General features: G+C 39.7%; 1 protein-coding gene across 5 annotated transcripts; it reads left to right on the top strand.

Annotated features, from left to right (window-relative positions):
- The first annotated feature begins 976 nt into the window (after positions 1-976).
- LOC126995434 (protein arginine N-methyltransferase 1-like) lies at positions 977-15,737 on the top strand. Of its 5 annotated transcripts, none has more exons than XM_050854963.1 (10): positions 977-1,101; positions 5,684-5,815; positions 6,316-6,393; positions 6,666-6,807; positions 7,122-7,321; positions 7,553-7,672; positions 8,809-8,898; positions 9,514-9,601; positions 10,798-11,011; positions 13,135-15,737. In XM_050854963.1, the coding sequence occupies exons 1-9, from the start codon at positions 1,030-1,032 to the stop codon at positions 11,001-11,003; spliced, it is 1,128 nt and encodes a 375-aa protein (XP_050710920.1). In that variant the 5' UTR covers positions 977-1,029; the 3' UTR covers positions 11,004-11,011; positions 13,135-15,737. The 5 variants fall into 5 exon arrangements, with proteins under 5 accessions (XP_050710920.1, XP_050710921.1, XP_050710923.1 ...); XM_050854964.1 differs by having other exon boundaries at positions 1,039-1,177; XM_050854966.1 differs by lacking the exon at positions 977-1,101 and adding an exon at positions 1,192-1,332.
- The last annotated feature ends 290 nt before the right edge of the window (positions 15,738-16,027 follow it).

Here is a 16,027-nt window from a genome sequence, read left to right on the forward strand (position 1 = left end):
ATTTAATTGGTGTTAACAAGGCATTTTTTCAGCAAATAATCCATAATAGTCTCATATAATAATTATGTCAGTTGCTGGTGTCAAACGTAATCACTTTTCGTTTATTGGGGTCTCAAAACAAGCTATTCTTTTCATTATTATTTTAAAAGCAATACGAGGACGTTTTAGCAGGGCTGCAGGAGACACATAGCCAGGAGAGACCCTCCAGCGCTGGACAACCCCGATTACCCTGCCCCATCGAGGTGTAGAGGACCCCCTGAGGTAAGAGCCTAACTATAAGAGGTTGAGATAACTGCGCGTGGCCTCGGTGCTCCTCTCCTTGTCAACATCTCGTTGCTTTTGTATTTTTATTTCATAGCCTTTTTTGCGAGTTGATCTTTATCTTGAACAACTTTTGGTATTAATATTGATAGGATTTACCGATAAGGTGCTTTGATCGTACGATTTGGGGCCGTAATGATGCTGGAACAAATTTAAGAGAAATGTGATAAAAAAGGTCACCATTGATCGAGTTTCATTGGGTTAGAAGTTTCTGAAGGTTGAGGCTCACACTGACATGGTAGTCTAGTGTTTGTAACATGATGAGGACGGTAATATTTTATATTAATGTAATTTCGCACGGCAGCTGCTCAATGGGAGGCAAACTAGGGAGGAGGCTGAAGTTGTGTAATGGCTTCCATGAGAGAGAGAGGTTGCATAATAGCTTCCTCCACAGGGGTCACTGCTGCTCCCATTGTACGAGAACTAAAGTTACACATACAAATTACTTGATTTTTTTTGTTTAGACACCAAGGAGACAGTCTCTGGCAGTCACCAATTCTATTCGTTCATTTATTTATTTTTATAGTTAATTATTACAAGTTTACGTACGACAACTTATTGATATACGATAGCATGACTATAGCCCATAGCCAGCTCAGCTAGCTTTAGATTACTATACTAAAAGTTAACATTATCGTCAGGGTAAATAATAGCCGTGACTTTTGCTTCCTCTTGCACTAAAATCTCTCCCGTCACACTAGTTGTTATATGTTTTTCCCCCGAGCGCTTCGCTCTGTTCCTCTCGGCAAGTGTCCTTCCTTTCCCTCTCCAGGCCTAATGGTATGCTGGATTCTGTAATTTTGCACCAACCATGTCCCTTTCTCAGACAATGAATGGTTTAAAATTGCAGGATGGGGTACGTATTTTGTTGTAAGGTTGGCTATTTCAAGGGTAGTGGGTCGGAATGGAGTGTAGTGAGGGGCAGAGTGGTGTAGCGTGGTCCTGAGTACCGTGGGGAGGGCCGCGGCCCCCAGCCACTCTCCCACGCGCATCATGGCCGAGCAGATGGAGGTGAGTGTGCCGGTATTCACGCCACGCTGATCCACGTTTGTCACATTTAAAACCAGTGTCGCCGCGACGCCAATTCATCCCTATGGCCAAATGGTAACGAACACCGCGGCCGCCGAGACGGGAACCTTTGTACAGCACATTATCATTTCGAATCCCCGTCCCTTTGGCGCCACGTGAGTGTGATCATCGACCCACAACAAAGGACAGCACAGGTACTCGAGGCTCCTCTCGCCCTGGTTTACTGGCTGCTCGGCGTGCGAGGGGCGGCCCAAGGGTGTGTGTGGGCGTGCAGGGGCGTGGAGGTGCTGCGGGCAGGGTGAGGGCGGCGTGCGGCGTGCGTGGCAGGCGTGGTGTGCAAGGCAAGGCAGGCGCCGCACGCTGCCTGAAGGCGGCCGCGGCCTGCCTTCTCCCCGGCCTGGCCCTCGGCCCCACGCTCATGTACTCTGCTCTTCTTCAGTGTGGGAGAGCTGGTGGACATGTGCTGTACATTTCCTATATGACTTCTGCCTGTTTTTGGCGTTTGTTTCATCCATATGATAGGATTTTTTTTTTTTTTTGTTCATTTGAGTGTTTTAAGGCCTTTTTGTTGTGCAGTTGAATTATAACCACAATACGCCTAATGTGATTAATTGTGGAAACGGGGTAGAGGGAAGCAGATCCCCGTCGTTAGGAGGTTGCATATAAATTCACGTCTTTTAGTGACCTTAAGGAGGGTTGAAGGGGGCAAACCCCCTGTTAGTAAGAAACCAGAGCATGCACACTCCTTTTGGATTTTAGCTGTGGTGATTTGCTGGTTTTGGCTGCCACAGGACACTCTTGTTTTGTAGTTTAGGTGATGTTCACCATGGTCGACTTGGGAGTCCACTGCCCCTACACTGTGCTCCACTCCTAATGTGGCTCAGCTGATCAGGGAGGGATACTCTCTGACCCCCTTGGAGTAGTCGCGTGTAGGATAGGGGGCTCATCAGGGATCCCCTGCAGAAACGGTCCAATTTTCTCTTGAAGGTTTCCATGCTGCAGTTAGTAGTGTCCCTGATGTCCCTGGGCAGGCAGTTGAATAGTCTTGGTCCCTCGTTGGTAAAGCTGGCAGCATGTATGGACCTAAGACGTTGACTGACTGCTTCATTGGATGTTCTGTAGCAGGTGCGGCCAAATCGGGGGTGTCTGGCCTGTAATCCCTCCTTCAGTTTTCAGTGATAGGTTTGGCACTTGCTTCTCCAGGATTTTCCAAGTGTAAATGATGTAGTATCTCTCCCTTCATCTTGAGCTTGTCCCAGTAACTCAGGTTTTTCATTGAGTTCAGCTTCCTTGTAAAGACCCTTTGTGTCTGTACCAGTCGCTTGATATTGAACATTTTGTGTGGGGACCACAGCTGGCATAGGTATTCCATTTTCGACAACACCAGGGACTTCCAGAGCGGGGGGAGATGTTCGGGTTCCCTCGTCTGGAAGGTGCGGAGTATCCATCCAGTCATCCTGCTGGCTGTCCTTGTGATGTTGTCAGTGTGCACAGTGGGTGAAAAGTCATTACTGACTAGTACCCCCAGGTCTCATAGGGAGCTCTTCTCTGCAATTACTTGACCTTCCACTTGGTACTGTGAGGTCTTGAGGTGGGCACTTTCCCCATATCTTATTAATTCAAATTTATCTTTGTTGAAAGGCATGTTGTCCACAGCCCAGTTGGTTAGTTTGTTTAGGTCTGCTTGTAGGGTTTTGGCATCGTCTGGGGTTGTTATAACTCTGCTTATTCTGGTGTCATCTGCAAATGATGATACTTTTGATTGGGTAACTTTTTTGTTGATATTCCCCATCATGATTAGGAAAAGTAGAGGCCCTTGTTCCGAGCCCAGGGGGACTCCGCTCCTCACTCCTGCAGTACTTGATTTTGCACTGTCATGTCCCGAGAGTTTCCTATTTCTCTTTTCTATTCACCAACACGACCTCTGCGTGTATCGAAACACACGAGAAATTAATTAAGAGCAGGAGAGGGTATTCGCCGGCTGCCTGGCCAGCCTGGGATTGAACTCGTGACCAGCGTGACGAGAGAGCCACTCCCTTCCTAGTCGGCTAAAGAGGTACCCCACTGGCTAAGTGGATTATGGGAGGCTCGTTCATCAGGCATAGTCACTGCACTACACGGCTTTCCCCCCATGCAGATTAATTTCTGTGTGTTGACAATGTCCCTTTGAGACATAACTCCACATTGTATCTTTCAGACATACCTTCAATTCTCCCATTTTCTATTACCCTCGGAGAGCATGGGCCATCCTACCTGTTACCCCTTCGGGGAAAATCAGCAGATTTGCAGGAGAGGATCCCACCTCTGTCATGCCCCAAGAGTTTCCTTTTTCTCTTTTCTATTCTCCAACACGACCTCTGTGTGTATCAAAACACACGAGAAATTAATCAAGACCAGGAGAGGGTATTCGCCGGCTGCCTGGCCAGCCTGGGATTGAACCCGCGACCAGTGTGACGAGAGAGCCACTCCCTACCGAGTCGACCAAGTCCACCGGCTAAGTGGGTTATGGGAGGCTCGTTCATCAGGCATAGTCGCCGCACTACAGCACCTTTGACACTGACTGACTGGGTTCTGGGTTACTCCACTGTGTGGCCACGCTGGTTCACTCACACATTTCATGGCAATTTCCACTTTTGATCTCTGATCTTTCCTAGTGTAGCACAAGTAGGGTTTCTCAGGAAATTTGAAGATAAGAAAATTTACTTACCTAATTTACTTAGTTGTGTCTAGAGGTCTTGTGCCTCACAGTTGTGGTGGTCCACCGCTGTTTTGGAAGTTGCTGGCGTCTTGCTTCTTCAGCCAACAGAAGAGCAAGTAGGAAACAAGATATCGGCATATTGACAATACCAATCTTAACCAATGTCATGGTCGTATTATGGTTATTATTGATATTCACAACGAATGAGATCTCACAACACTCAAATGAACTAAATAAAAAACATTTTGATGGTGCCGAAGATGAGCTGCTGGGTCGACCATCATATTGAAAACTGTGTTGCAAGCGTATCACGAGCCTTTCCAGCGGGAAATAGCTACAAAGAGCAGTGAATAACAAGGCGAGACATGTCAGAAAAAAAGTTTCAGACTACAGTCTGATGGGTGTAAAACCAGACCAGTACCAAGTTTTCCTATATTGCTTTACTCTTCTAGTTTTACCAGTGCGTCATATACTGCAGGTCTCTCCTACTTTACGATGGTTCACTTCAATGACCGTCATTTTTATAATACCTTTGTTCTCAATTCGATCAATCTTGCTCTTTTACAAGTCTTAATGTCTTAATTTATGCTATTTTACAGGTGTATTTATGCAAGTGTGTAGGTAATACGTGTATATTTGCTTTGGTAATAATTTCAATACAGTCTATAAAGCATCATCAATATTACATAGTAGGGGATTCAGGTAACTGATATAAGAGCCTAGAAATGCATCCCTAGTAATTAAACCAAGTTTGTTAAATGATCATTTTGCTTCATGATCACTTCCAAGAAAGTAATCTAATCATAAAGTGGGAGGGACCTGTACTGGTGAATAATGCCCCCCAAATTTGCTGTGTGGATAGGACGTGGGTAGATGTGGTTGGTGTTGGCTTTCTACTTTTATCTTAGCGATTGTTTACCTCAGTGACCGTAAAGAGGCAGGGAGCTAACTACTCATAAGGGTGCCTCTTCTCTGTGCATCTCTCCCAAAGTTGTCTAATCTGTTTTTTAAGGTGTTGATGCAAGGGCTACGGACGACACTTTTGGGTAGTTTATTCCACTCGTTTATTACCCTTGCGTCAAAGAAATTTCCTCTCTTTTGAGTTCTTAACCTGATATTTTGGAGCTTGAGACAATGACCCCTTGTAGTGATAGTGTTGTCTCTTGGGGCTACTGAAATATTTGGGTGCAGGGCAGGTACAGGCTCAGATACTGCAATTAGAAGAAACATGTCAAAAAATCTTGTGGGTGTGGGGCCGACATAAACTCCTGTGCAGGTCTTTGGAACCCACAACCTTATCCTACCTTCAGGATTTACATATTTATAATTTCATTTGTTACTACTACTAGTAAGCTACTGCCCTTGGAATTGAATTGGTATTAATGAACTAATAACGAGTATTTAGGAAGTTTCTTTCTGCCAAATGGGAGTTGTTCTAGTAGGATATTTATCAAACTGAAAATAACAGAACAAAGATACACTAATTATATATACTTGCACGTGTCACTAGCAAACTGGTCTGACCAACAGGCCCCATCAAGAAAGTCTACCGACGTTACTGGCTGAATGTAAAAAAATATATTTTGTATGTTTGTATATATCTTTCACCAGTAGCTATCCTTCTTTTTCCCACAGATCGTTGCTGGAGACACGAACAAAATGGAGAAAATATGCGACAAGGAAAAGAGAGTGGAGAGGATGCCCGTAGACGAAATGACATCCAAGGACTATTACTTTGACTCATATGCCCATTTTGGTATTCATGAGGTTAGTAGATTGAATGTGTCCAGTATACTCCTTCCTGAATTCATAGATTTTACAGAATATGATACTTATAAATTTTTAAAAACATGTCATTAGTTTTAGATTTCTAGGCAGGTGTTTTATGGTATGTGTGGAGTGCAATAGGTTGAGTCCATCATAGAGGTTTATTCCATCGGGTTTGCTTCAGAGGCATTAATAAATATCCTGAGGACTCAGACCAAATATAATGTCATGTTTCAAATTTATTTTTCAATCCATTATGATTCCTATAGTTTTGGCTGACAGTAATTGTTCTAATGTGCAGTACATTGAAACTACATTCATGAAACATCAAAATTTGGTGTGGAATGGTAACTACTTGTTAGTAAATGTATAATATTGTAAATTGTTTATGCTTATTGTTCTATTTTAGAATGTTACATTTTCATTATTGTGTTACAGGATAATTATCTTTCCATTTATTTGTTTGTGAATGCCAGGTACTAAATGAATTTATCTTTCAGGAAATGTTGAAGGATGAAGTCCGGACACTCACATATCGTAATGCAATGTACCACAACAGACATTTGTTCAAGGGCAAGGTAAGGATGTGTTGTGCTAAGATGGGATGAAGAAAGTAATGATAATGTGTTCGAGAGTTTGAGTGATAAAGGTCTCCCTATTCAATATTTGAAATTACAGTTGGGTTTCCAGGAATATATCCCAATCATAAATTGAGGGAAACCTGTATTGAAAGGCTCACATGAGAGTTATAGTATTATTTGCTATGGTGAAGTGAAGTGTCAAGTGATGGGTATTTAAATAGAATCGTAAATAATAATTTGATGATTACTGACATGGTGTATATTTCCAGACTGTCCTTGACGTTGGATGTGGGACGGGCATCCTCTCCATGTTTGCCGCCAAGGCCGGTGCAGCTCGTGTTATTGGCATTGAAATGTCAAACATTGTGGAACATGCAAAGAAAATCATTACTGCCAACAATTTAGATAAGGGTAAGTCTTTTGTACTCATTAATATAAATCCTTAGAATGAATTGTAATAGTACTCTGTCTTTAAGAGGCCAGATATTTATCATAATTATGTAATGGTATATATCAGAAAATATTCCCATCTGAAGGCTTGTGATTGCTTTTGTATATCATTTCTTATATTCTAGTAATGATGAAATCTCATCAAATTTGGCTTGATTTTGTGTTTGTGCTGTACAGTATCTTTTTTTATAGTTTTCTGTATGGTGTAATTAGATTTTTCAAACCAAGAGAACACTGTTATAATTTCAATGTTATTTATACATTTGCATTTACAGTTGTGGAGATCATCCAGGGCAAAGTGGAGGAGGTCACCTTGCCAGTTGAGAAGGTGGACATCATCATCAGTGAGTGGATGGGCTACTGTCTGTTCTACGAGTCCATGTTGGAGACTGTCTTGTATGCCAGGGACAAGTGGCTTGCCCCTGAAGGCATGTTGTTCCCAGACCGAGCTACACTCTTTGTGGCAGGAATTGAGGTAACATTTGGGAATATTTCACTGGTGTGAAGTGTAGTGTGCTAAAATTAGTCGGCCTAGTATATATATATATATATATATATATATATATATATATATATATATATATATATATATATATATATATATATATATATATATATATATATATTAGATCTGGGAACATAATGTGTTGCAGATTGAAGTTTATTAATGTTAGTATTTTAATTGAAAGCTGACCATTTCCCTCAGGATCGCCAGTACAAGGATGACAAAATCAACTGGTGGGACAGCGTGTACGGGTTTGACATGTCGTGCATCAGGGAAGTGGCCATGACGGAACCTCTGGTAGATGTAGTGGAGGCAAAGCAGGTGGGTCTTGCAGCTTACTTGTAGTAGGGTTTTGTAGTCAGTAATCAGAGTTTAAGATAAGAACAAAATAGTAAGAATACAGCATTAATAACAAAACTTATATCTAATCCCTTAACTGGCATGCTTATCTTGTTACTGTGAATTGTTTCTTTATGGTTATTGATGCTCTTAGGATGCTCTCTGACCTCAGATGTAGCTGTGTAGCTTTATCTTCTACCTCTCCTTTCCATCATCAGGCAGTGGTTAATCATCATCATCATCAGCCTGTACCATTTCACTGCAGGACATTTGCCTCACAAGTGTTTCCATTTGTTTCTGTCCTGTGCTTCTGGTTTCTAATTTTGATGTAAATTTTTCATAATCTAAATTTCTTGCCATCTGCTGTGTGGGTGGTCTCCCTTTGGGTCTTTTTATATCTGTATTTCGCAGTCTGTCATTCTTGGGAAGGGAAGGGGGACTGGAGGAAACCCCCGGGTTTGGAGTCGTAGGGTGGGTAACAGTATGACTTCACAAACACGATAGTCTGTTTTCTTCTCTCAAATATCCTACAAAGATTCTCAGAAGCCTCCTCTCCTCCAACACTTGGTGCAGGCCCCCATTGATCGATTGGTTCTTTTCCATCTGTGGTCCTCTCCTAGACATGCATCCTGACCATTGCCATTTTTATTTATTTTGATTGCCTTTATTATGTTACCAATGTTGTCAGTTTATGTTCACCAATTTGTGTGTATTTTTTTATTATTTCCTCTGAGTGGGTGTGAGTGTGAGGGATATACATACATGAATATATCCACTGCTCCAAACATTTATTTATTACAATGGTTCATGCATTATAGTTTTATGTGAATATATTTTTTTATAAGCAATATATTTGTAGTAACTTTGGCATTGAGTGAATTTTTTCTTTGGTGTGAGGCCCATCTTGGCTCTTTTGATAAGTAGAATTCTTTGCAGGTATCAAATGTGAAATGGGATAATCCACCCTGTACTTTGGAAAGCTGTGCCTTATACTGTGGACAAATTTTTTGACAACCTGTGTTATGATTCTCAAAACTATATTTTGGCAACCTAGTTATGGCTCAGGAAATGCTTTTAAACATGTGCCTGAAATTCTTCAAATCCTGTCAATCTTCCAGGTGGTGACTAACTCATGTTTAGTGAAAGAAGTCGACTTGTATACAGTGAAGAAGGAAGACCTTGCCTTCAGTGCTCCATTCCATTTACAGGTAATGTTGACAATCTTATTTGTCCAACTGTTTGTACTTAGATTTTTTTTATCTAGTGCTCTGGCCACAAGCCAGTCCTTTTACACTCATACCAAACCTCTCATACATTCTTTCATTATGTTCTCCTTACACACCACATGCAGCAATACAGCTCATGATTGCTGTGTTTCATTCTGCATTCATGTGTGATGAACATGGCGAGTTCAGAGGATAATTCCATTTCTTATACCCCTTTTTATCCCCATACTCAAAACTTTTTTTTGTAGCTACTGCACCTATGCAACTATTATCTGTCTGCCCTTCGCTGCTCTTCCTTATCTCTCCCTCCATGCTTACATGCCTATATAAGATTGTCCATATGTACTTAAACTCAGCTACTTCCTAAATCCTCTTTTCCAATATGATCTTACTCTGTTGTGCTCTTTACTCTAACAATATGACTTCGCAAACACGCTAGTCTGTTTTCTTCTCTCAAATATCCTACAATGATTCTCAGGAGCCTCCTCTCTCCCAACCCTTGTAACCAGCCAGTCTTGTCCTCTCCTTTTGCATTGACCACTGACACCATTATGAGGATATAACTGTGTATTTATATATCTTTATTTTTCTTTGCAGGTGCTGAGGAATGACTATGTTCATGCCCTAATCACATACTTCAATATAGAATTCACAAAATGTCACAAGAGAACTGGCTTTTCAACTGGTAAGGATTTTTTATATTTGTGATACAAATTTTTCATGGAATACAATACCGTCATAGCCTTCATCTATTCTGTCCTGTTCTACCACACGTAGATTACTAGTAGTAGTGGTAGTAAACAGACACCCTCGCCATAGACCGATAGGTCTTCTGGTGTCTGTTCTTCCTATGTATTCCTATGTATAATATAAGAATGATTGTACAATTATTACCTAATTGCAATGTGTGACATTCAATTGATAAAAACAAAAGTTTGTCAGCTGTATAACAGACTACCACTGTAATACAGCTTACTGAATGTTTCAAAAGGCAACTTTTAATTTTAGGAAAGCTCAGATCTCGGGGCTGTTGTGATGGAGGATTGCAGAGTTTAGTTTGTTACTGTTATTGACTTGATCAATGTTTGATGTTTGTAAATTGTGGTATGATTAACTAGGTGAGGTTTTTTGTTGTGCTAATGAATTCTTTGGAAGAATTTGCACTTTAGAGAAATAAGTAAATTCTTCTTCTGTTTATTCTTTTTAATATTACTAATATGTGCATCCATACCACTGGGAACTTTCCATCCTTCTACTTAATTATCTACCTTCACAAAACATGTCTCATACAAGTCATATATTCTGGTACCAAATTTCTTTTACCATATGTCAATGTTGTTAGTGTTTCCATCCCTATAACATAGGGTTTATCCACATTGACTGCCATTCCACTTCATTCATGATTTTACACACACCTTACCATTCTGTGGGTCCGAGTTTGAATCATGGCCTGGGCAGTCTGCGTGCAGCTCACCCAACTCTTTATCTTCCCTTTTGGGAAGTAAATGAGTACCTAGGGAAACCTAGGGAAGGTAAACTGTGGCAATCCTGGATTTCACATTGGCCCGTGTCCTGGGATAAATGGTAATTACCTACCACAGACTCAAAGGGCCAATGGATGATGAGCTCTGCAGCCACGCGCAGCTATAGCATATGCACCCACCTTTACCTTTAAAAACTCTGATAAAAAATTGCATCATTTGTTTACATTAAATTGATGTACTGACTCCATTTTCTACTGTCCACCCTTCTGTTTAACACTATATATATGTGTGTGTGTGTGTATCATTGGCAGTCACCTTTATTTGCAATGTTGATTTATGCATTGCTTGTGTGATTTATTTATCTTATTTTTATATTTTAATTTTGTTCCCCTTTCAGCTCCTGAAGCCAGGTATACCCACTGGAAGCAGACGGTATTTTACTTTGACGACTACTTGACTGTGAAGCACGGGGAGGAAATCTTCGGCACCTTCACCATGAAGCCCAACGAGCGCAACAACCGTGACTTGGACTTCCACATTGACATGGAGTTCCACGGAGAGTTATCAGACTGCCAAGAATCTCACAAATACAAGATGCGTTAATTTTCAGGGTAAGTTTATATATTTTTGTAATTTTTTTTTTTGTGTTGACATTAGTTGTTTTTGTTAGTTTGCATATTTTTATGAAGAGAAGCTTCCTAGTCTTTTCTACCACTGCAAACAATACTTCTTTAAATATGTGATGTGAGAGAATAGTGAGGGACCAGTTTAACAATAGGTATGGTGGTCATAGTTTTCAGAATCAATGATTCGAGTCAGCTTGGTTTCATATGTGTACAATTAAAGTTCAGTTATCTACATCTGCATTATCCAAAACAACATTATTTGCATGGTGACTCAGATACTAACCTATCACCATATCCTCCCAAGGTGCTGTTAGTTTGTTGTGATTATCTGCATTAAGACTTGAGATGTGCAAAATCAATGTAGTATCTGTATTAGTGGTGTAAGCTGCACAAAACTATAACAAAATTGCATAATTTATCAATTATATGGGGGGATTTATGTGGATGGAGAGTTGCAGTATGCAGTGCAAGCCAGGCAAGGAGTTGGTGACTTCCCTTTTACTCAGCTGACATTCCTCTGTACATCTCGGTCATGGCTAGTGATTTTTTTTTTTTTTTTAGTTTCCTTGACTTGGTAGAGTGATGCCTTTGGTAATAGTTCCAACTTGGAATCATGGGCCATGGCTTGAACAACTTTGTGTCAAACCAGCGATTACTCAGTGAGACTGGATCAAGGCCTATTACCTGCTCCATCTGTGAAAGCCAAGTCCAGTTATATGGGCATGTGGCATGCTACCCAGAAGTCAACTCTGCTCACTTTTTTTATTTATTTATTTATTTTTTTCCATGTTATTTTTAACCCCTTCACTACAGCCGGGCCAGAACAGCGCCCGGCGCCGTATCCGGGATCGCCACGCGCGCCAAATTTCAAATGTCGCTATTGAATATAACAAGTTTTCAGCCATAAACTCAACATAATCATCATGTGTTATATATGAAAACATGCAGAATTAAATGGTGCACATAAAGAAACTTACTACTGCCAAGCCAAAACAGCGCCCCGCGCCGTATCCGGGATCGCCACGCACGTCAAATTTCAAATGTCACTATTGAATATAACAAGTTTTCAGCCATAAACTCGACATAATCATCATGTATTATAAATGAAAACATGCAGAATTAAATGGTGCACATAAAGAAACCTAAATTAATTTATAATTTTGAGATATAAGCATAAATATAGATAAAATAACTTGCATATTGGCAAAAGCGAGCCAGGACGCAGTATGCGCATCCTCAGATATGGTACGGGGCATGCAAGGACGCAGTATACGTGTCCTCGTGTTGAAGGGGTTAATGCTTATTTTATCACTGGTAATATCAAGCCTTAGATAGAGGAGACAAAAGGTAACTTTTAAGACCCCAGTATTTCTTTTTACAGTTAAGGAAGCAGCTGAAGGGGAAAATAAAGCTATAGTGCTGTGCCCTCAAAGAGGATTGTAGTAGCCGAAAAAGAGGGTCAGATTCAGTTAGTGAGGAGTCATGACACTCCCCTCTTGAAAGAAGAGGTCTGTTCCAGTTTTATCTTCAAAAAGAATAAAGAATGAAGATGCTGGTCAACTCTTGCATAAGGGATTTGGACAGCATAGGAAATGAGTTAGAGTTTAAAGTCTTGTTTGGCTGGGTTGCAGGAGTGGTGGTGGCAGGCAGTTAGCAAAAAAAAGTTCAGAAGAGCAATTAGCATGAAAATACCCTAGAAGATAGTTAAGTTACCCGTTACAAAATATTGGGCCATGAGAAGAGGCTGTAGTATTTAAAACCATATGATGATTGACAGTTACTTGGTCATACATACATTACCATTCGCCACCAATCTTCATTTAGTTTACTGGATAATGGATGCAAAAAGAGGCATCCTGAGAAAGACTTTATGAGAAGATCTAACACCTTCCAATTATTTACATTAAGAATGTCTTGGGAACCTCTTTTTCTCTCCATCCATCTCATATACTCACTTAACCTGCCACCATTGTTTTTATTTATCATATTCACTAATTACTGAAGCTTTTTTTAAGGATCATGGAAAAGTAAGGTAGTTGATTGAAATGAAAGTATTTAAAGTTCCTTCTGCATGTTTGAACACATTGCTTACAGTTTTGTCTTTGCAGATGTGAGTCCTGCAACGTCCGTCAGAGAAATTTTTGAGGTATTGACAGAAGATGACTTAAGACTTAACTTTTCTTTGCCAGTATTTCATTTGGTTACTGCAGATTATTATTTTATTAGCTTATCTATTACATATAAATTTATCCTTGTGTTTTGAATGTTTTCAATATTTAGAGAAGAAAAAACTGTAAAGTCTGTGCACAGGAAATGTGACAAGGTGCCAGAGGGCAAGTAGATTTCTATCAAGCTTGTCATTATGTGAGTGTCATCTTCATGTTGAAAAGTTTTGGGTCATACAGAAATTGTTAAAAGATCATAAAGTAAGGAAGGCTTTTTACTGTAGTATTTTTATTATTTTTTTTATTACAACCATTATTATCATTATTATTGTCAATACCCTGCTCCTCCTCATGGATATTGTTATGCTGATATGATTTATTATTTTTATTTTTATTTATCATATAAATACTTATTCATTTTTTTGCTTAACAAAATCTTTCTGTCAGAACAGTCTAGCATCTCTGGATGTAGTTTTTCCAGTCTTCTCATGAAAACCTGGGCCTCATAAACACAAGGGGCACCATCCATGTCACCTCCCATGTTCCAGCCACCACCAGGGTGGACCTTCAGGCACAGCCACAGCATGAAGCACAACCCAAGGATCTTGTAAAAGAAAAAAAGTTCTGTGGATTGATTCAGTGCTTACTAAGCCCAACTACCACCAGAATCACTATAAACTTCACCAATAATATTTTCACTGAAGTTTGATTTTCTTATATTGCACATCAACACTGTACTATATCAGTAGACCCATTTCTTTGTGTGGTTTGCATTTGTGTTGATTTGTTCAGTGTTTACTGTGGCAATACATTTTTCTTCAATTTAGTAAGTATAAGATGCTTTTTATCACCAATGTCTAACTTTTGTTCAGAATTTCTAAATACCAGAGTGTTTTAGCTATAAATAGACAAAATTCACTTCAGGATGCCCAGATTGAAGGAGAGTACACTGATACATAGTTGATGCAGTTTTGTGAGAGCTTGGCTTCCTCAAGAAAGCCACAAACATACTGTCCGCTTAAACTAAATGTTACAGTCAAGGGGTTAACAGGCATGACACCAAAGAGGATGTGTTTTTTCACTAGTCATCTGTAATTAAACTTTACCCTTGGATGCATGTGGCATCAGTATGCACCAACGAGGTTAATTAAGTATGACATAGTGGTTGGCAAAGGGAAATAAAGCTGCTAGTGTCATGGGGAAGCAATCATAGGATCTCATTGTGCAGCTGATCATTGTTGGGGCACTGCCCATGGCTACTACTGCCACACAGCTTCAGATGAGGGGAGGGTGAGTTAGTTGAAGAAGAGGGAGACTACCTATGTATCAACCATGAGGGACCAAGGCAGATGTGGTGAAACTGCTCTCAACAATGTGTAAAGACAGCCTTGGCTAACCCCAGTATGACTAATGCTGCTCCACAACATAGGTTCCTTAGGGGCAACATGGACAGCCCAAGAAGATAATTTGCTACGTTGCAATCGATAAAAATTTGGGAGATAAAAGCTGGCTGTAGTACCAGGAGGGTCACAACACAGTGTTTTGTCTCTGTGTATCTTCCCTTCTGTGCATGGGTTGTGCTCTTGTGAGAATGATCTGGAGGAAACTGTATACAGAGATGCAAGGCTCTTCTATCATGAAAGGGTCTCCTCTAACAGAATTTATTAGATCAGTAAAGCTAATAGAATGTAATGGGCTAATAATATTGGAGTGTGAAATCCTCAATATAATCCATCATTGTCATTTATAATTATTATTATTATTATTATTATTATTATTATTATTATTATTATTATTATTATTATGCTTTTTTACATGGGAAAATAATTTGATAACTATTTCTACACAAGTGAAGATTGGGTGAGGTTATATTATTACTTTAATATTGTTCATTAGTTATTGTGATACATTTTTTCCATTTTTTCCATTCAAGTGTTTTGATATGCATATTATATGTATATATTTTCCCCATGAGTGCTGAGGAAATCCTTCTTCCAGTGTGTTATGGACAGTGATGAAAATTGATGTGCAGTCTGACATTCGTTGACATTTTTTAATGATTCTTATGGATGAGCAATAGACTCTGTCTCTCTATTCCATGTATTGGAAAAAATATACGTGGTAGATGAGCGTGGCAACCTAGCCTCTCCAGTGCCAGCAGACTGAGCAAAGACTCGTGTGTTGTGTGACTACTCCTCTGAGGCTGCGGTCAGTATTTTTCTTGCATGGACATTGATGAGTGATAGTGCAGATTTTCAGTGAAATTAAAAGAAGATGGCTGACTGTAAATAGATGGAATTCAGTCAAGGTTTTAAAGTGGACATTATTCATTGCTAATGTTATTCAAAGTTATTAATTTGTATGAAACATGTGACCACCACTGGTATATAATGCTAACAAGAAGTCTACAACTGAAACTTCTTAAAGAATTTTCTTCCATCTCTATCTCTAATGTTCTGGCAAGAGCGTTTTGTATCAGTCATCAATTGAGTATGACTAGTTAATGCTGTACTATTGTTCTTCATAATAAACTTTAGTATAACTCACTGTATTGCTATTAAGCTATTACATAGTTACTTCAGTCTAGCTATTTAGTTTAGGATCCAAAGAACTATTTATATATTTCATGGATTACTGGGAACAAACTACAAATGAAGTGAGGTAGCTCATAGAAAGTGTTTGTATTGTGAGTCCATCTTAGAATACCTATAAGGGAAAATGTACCTTTGTGTGTGTGTGTGTGTGTGTGTGTGTCATTCTATCTCTTTTTCTATCCCTCTACAGTTGGATATTCGACAATGAGCAAATGTTACCATGAATTATGCTGCTATGAATG

This window comes from Eriocheir sinensis, chromosome 8 (assembly GCF_024679095.1).
Source record: "Eriocheir sinensis breed Jianghai 21 chromosome 8, ASM2467909v1, whole genome shotgun sequence".
NCBI classification, from domain to species: Eukaryota; Metazoa; Arthropoda; class Malacostraca; order Decapoda; family Varunidae; genus Eriocheir; species Eriocheir sinensis.